At 44.0% G+C, this 3,935-nt stretch overlaps 1 protein-coding gene across 1 annotated transcript; it reads right to left on the bottom strand.

Moving 5' to 3' along the window:
• Positions 1–391: 391 nt before the first annotated feature.
• LOC109762934 (uncharacterized) lies at positions 392–3,935 on the bottom strand. The gene is made up of 5 exons (XM_020321821.4): positions 3,689–3,935; positions 3,495–3,555; positions 2,645–2,752; positions 1,583–1,892; positions 392–770 (listed from the first exon to the last, which is right to left on the bottom strand). The coding sequence occupies exons 1-5, from the start codon at positions 3,827–3,829 to the stop codon at positions 749–751; spliced, it is 642 nt and encodes a 213-aa protein (XP_020177410.1). The 5' UTR covers positions 3,830–3,935; the 3' UTR covers positions 392–748.

Below are 3,935 nucleotides of genomic sequence, written 5' to 3'. Positions count from 1 at the left end.
TAATTAACCCTCGCATCGTTTATAAATAGCAGGCCTGCACATCATCATGTCTTTTTTTTTTGAGCGAAACACATCATCATGTCTTCAGATAGCACGGTCATACGAGAACCAAAGGTATTTTCGTACGCAGTTTCTGGCAACCGGCTGCTGATTTAGACCCTACTAATTAACAACAGCCCACAATCTAAAGCCGGGCTAAAGCGTATTATGTGGGTGCTTAATATTCATATGCGAGGCGAGGTCGAGCAATTCTGGAAGCGATGCATTCTCACTAGTCGCAACGCTTGTATAAGTAGAAAGCAACCTACACGCTGTTGCGCTCGTTGAGCAGTCTGCGCTTTTGTGTAAGACCAAGTCACCCAGACGAACGCTCAAAAAGGGCACCAAGACCAAATAGGAACTTCCCACAATTGCACATACGAATGGCAGCTTTTTTCTCTCTGTCCACACGATCCAACTTCATGTTGACTTTAGGTTTTCTACATCATCATTGCCAAAACGTGATAGACATTGTTCTTTATCCGGGCGAACGAAGGGTAACGTACCAAATAAAGCCTGCAACCAAGGCGACTACAGGTTCCACAGTGGCATTGCGTTGTGCTTTAAGCGCGGCTACAGGTAAAATAAGTACATGCGTTCAGGTTATCAGTTTACTTCCATGTTGAAATGCAGGGCGGCAAGAGCTGTCTGCACAAATGCAGACGTGAAAGCACCCCGTTCTACAGTTGAATATATAGACCGCGGCCCTTCACAAGATTCGGAAATGGCACCTGCGAGAACAAAGACACCAGGTTTTAGGGTCAAGATACTATCAACAAAGAAATAATCGTCATCAACAAAATCACTAACACGCATGATAAGCTTGTCAGCTAGAGGTGACATGGTTCTCATGTGATCAACAAAGAAACAATTGTCATCCACAAATCATTAAATGGAAGTACTAACAGAACTAACAAAGAATCATCTTCGCTCTGTTCCCATGGTTCCGTGTGATGGAGAATCCTAATTTGTGGGTAAGATCCTCATCAGCACTTCATGCTGCTTCTGGATACACACAATCGATTCCTAATAGCAGGTAGGGTTGCAGTTGAGGCAAGGGGTGCCACATCGGCATCGGGGTTGAGGGCAAATTGCTGACTAGGAGTTGTGTTTGTTGCAAAACTTTCAACAACCTGAGGTTTTATGTTACTTAGGAAGAGGACATGTAGTTCTCTGCAATTCACTGTAAAAGCCTGTTTTCAACAGAAAGTAGACTAGAAACAAGAACACAAAATCGCCATCATGTGTTTGTTCAATAAGTGTCCATGTCCCTCTCCAACAAAGGTATCCATGTCACAATTTAGGTAGTGTTGTGTCACATTTAATTCACGTCAACTTGACATTTAAGAACAAAGGTATACACTTTTGTATTTGTTAGTAATATTTGTAACAAGGGGAATAACTGCAAGGATACTGCTTCACAGTTGAAAAGGCAACCTACATGTTTACATCAACAAAATATTGAAAAAAGGAAGATCTGATGCTTCTTGATAGGCTAAAAACGAAACAGAACAAATGACACAAAGGTTTTAGTAAAACATACCCCATAAGTCCTCTTCCGTGCCACTTTCTTGGTGTAATTGTCAAGTTCATTGGTGATCCCTGACGAATGATGAGCAGAGACACTTGATTATCCTCACTGGTAAGGGCTTCAGAAACAAGCCTTTCTTGCAATCTGCCGCCAGCCTCTACACTCCCAAACTTCACTATCTCATCCCCAAGCAGCAAGCCATCCAAAGCAGCAGGAGAACCATCTGCGATGTCATCAATCATCGCAAAAGGAAGTCTGGTCACCAGATCTTCTTCCATAGGATCATTTTGAGACAATCCGCCATGCAGTGGAGCTGATATACCTGCATGCAATCAAATATGATGGAGATAAGCAACTCTAGTTTCCTTACCATATAACTTGACTTATGCTCAAGAACGGCCCATGTTTCAAGGTAAAAACTGGAGGTTTAACACGCCAATGTGCAAATAATGCTATGGCATCAATTGCTTCTCAGTTTGTGTTCATGCCATAAAAAACCATTCCCAAAATGCTAAACCGTTTTTGTAACTGAGGGTACTTCCAAGTGTCGGTTTTAGTGGACAAGTGTAAATTACTAAGTGTTGGTCAGGTTATAAAGATCATTCCTAGATGATGTCATAAAAGAAAGCCCTGGCACAGCACAGTAGAGCAGGAACTCGAGAGACCAAGACGAACTTTGAATATGTCCAATCTCACAGATTTACTCCCTCCATCTCCAAACATAGGTCAACTTCGGATGCATGTAGTCAAGCCTTTGAAACTTTGACCAATATTGAGCTAGTATATTAAGAAGTATACAGGTTTGCTAAACAAAATAATTTCATTCAATTTGTCTTGTAGAGCACTTCCATGATACACGAGTACTATTATTTAGGTAGTATATTATGATACAAATTAGTTACAATCGTGCATTGGAGTTCTAAAAGTTTAAAAAATGGCTTATATTTGTGGACAGCAGGAGTACAATATTTATGGAAAATAAGATATAAGATACAACTGGCCAAGATCTATAACTTTGGATGCACATTTCCCATCATGACAAGTTAATGTGAGCACAGAGTGTACAGTACTTACCAGAACTTCTCGGGATTGATTGCTCATTTCTTGTTAATTTTGTAGAGTGTAAAACTTCCAGATTCTTCTCAATTTTGTTTGTAACATCCTTGTGGTCATTCCTCAGCTCTGCAATGTACATTATGCAGTGTAAGTACCAATTATACTTAACAGCACGCTGAGAAGATTTAGAATATACACGCTATGATGATGTGGAATGGTTTTTTTTTTTGCAGTCAGCCTAAGCCCACAGGCCAAATCTGTAAATATCCTCAGCAATGAAGAACAAGAGATGATCCTGAACTTCTACAAAAATGTCAGATATCACTACACTTTAAGCTCATCAGTTCAGCAAACCCTGTTCAGGTCCACCCATGTAGCACAACATATATCAGTATACTTCACCGCTAATCTCCTATACATGTTCAAAATCATAGTACTATCAGTTCACTACTGATGCCAAAAGGGCATGCCCTGATATCCAATTTGATATCACCCCTAATCTCCTATGAATGTCCAATATTACTACCAGTTCACTACTGATGCGAAAAGGGCATGCCCTGATATCCATTTTGCTGAACACTCGCCAGGCATAACTCATATCAGGGCTACATCCCAACATCCAGAACTCACCACCCTCGCAGGAGAAGCAATTCAACTACAACTCTTGCATCCGCATTACTGGCCACAAATGTCACCATACTTGCAAAAATCAATTCATAATCCCGGACCATGAATGGAGCACCATAAGGTGCAGGGCATATACACCAAAACAAACGAAGCGCGTCAGCAGTACATGTAGCCATACATTACAGTGGAAACAAGCGCATCGATATGATGAGTAGGCCGAGAATTCGAGCGAGAAGCATACCACCGAGCTTGCGGCGCTGGGCGAGGACGGCGGGGATGTCGATGTCCGCCCTGGGGAAACCCTAAGCCGAGCCAAAAACAGCCGCGATTAGCAAACTATAAACCGTCCAAGGAAGAGGAAGGGGCGGAGGACAACGCCTCGGGTTTAGGCCGCTAGGGTTTTGGGGCGCGGGGGAAACGAGGGTGCGACGGTACCTCGGCGTCGACGAGGGAGCCCGTGATGCCCGCCCCGCCCGGCGCGGAGAGGGCCGCGATGATGCCGTCCATCTCCGCCTCCAGCGCCGACCGCCGGTCCATCAGCCTCATCGTCTCCGCCTTCACGTTCGGCGCCACCATGGTCCCTCTCCCTCTCTCTCTTCTCTCCGCTGCGGTGCTGTTCTCTCTCTGCGGCGGCCGAGGGAAGAGGGGGACTGATCTGCGTGCGGTGCGGGTCGGAAGCCTC

Source organism: Aegilops tauschii, chromosome 5 (assembly GCF_002575655.3).
Source record: "Aegilops tauschii subsp. strangulata cultivar AL8/78 chromosome 5, Aet v6.0, whole genome shotgun sequence".
In the NCBI taxonomy this organism is placed as follows: Eukaryota; Viridiplantae; Streptophyta; class Magnoliopsida; order Poales; family Poaceae; genus Aegilops; species Aegilops tauschii.
Note: the sequence above shows the minus strand (reverse complement) of the source record. Positions and strands in the feature narration are given on the sequence as shown.

Coding starts and splice junctions, on each gene's coding strand:
- LOC109762934 (XM_020321821.4), bottom strand. CDS start 3,829: ATGGTGGCGCCGAACGTGAAGGCGGAGACGATGAGGCTGATGGACCGG. Junction 1,893..2,644: donor ATCAATCCCGAGAAGTTCTG/GTAAGTACTGTA, acceptor GATTGCATGCAG/GTATATCAGCTCCACTGCAT. Junction 771..1,582: donor CACGGAAGAGGACTTATGGG/GTATGTTTTACT, acceptor TTGTTCTCGCAG/GTGCCATTTCCGAATCTTGT.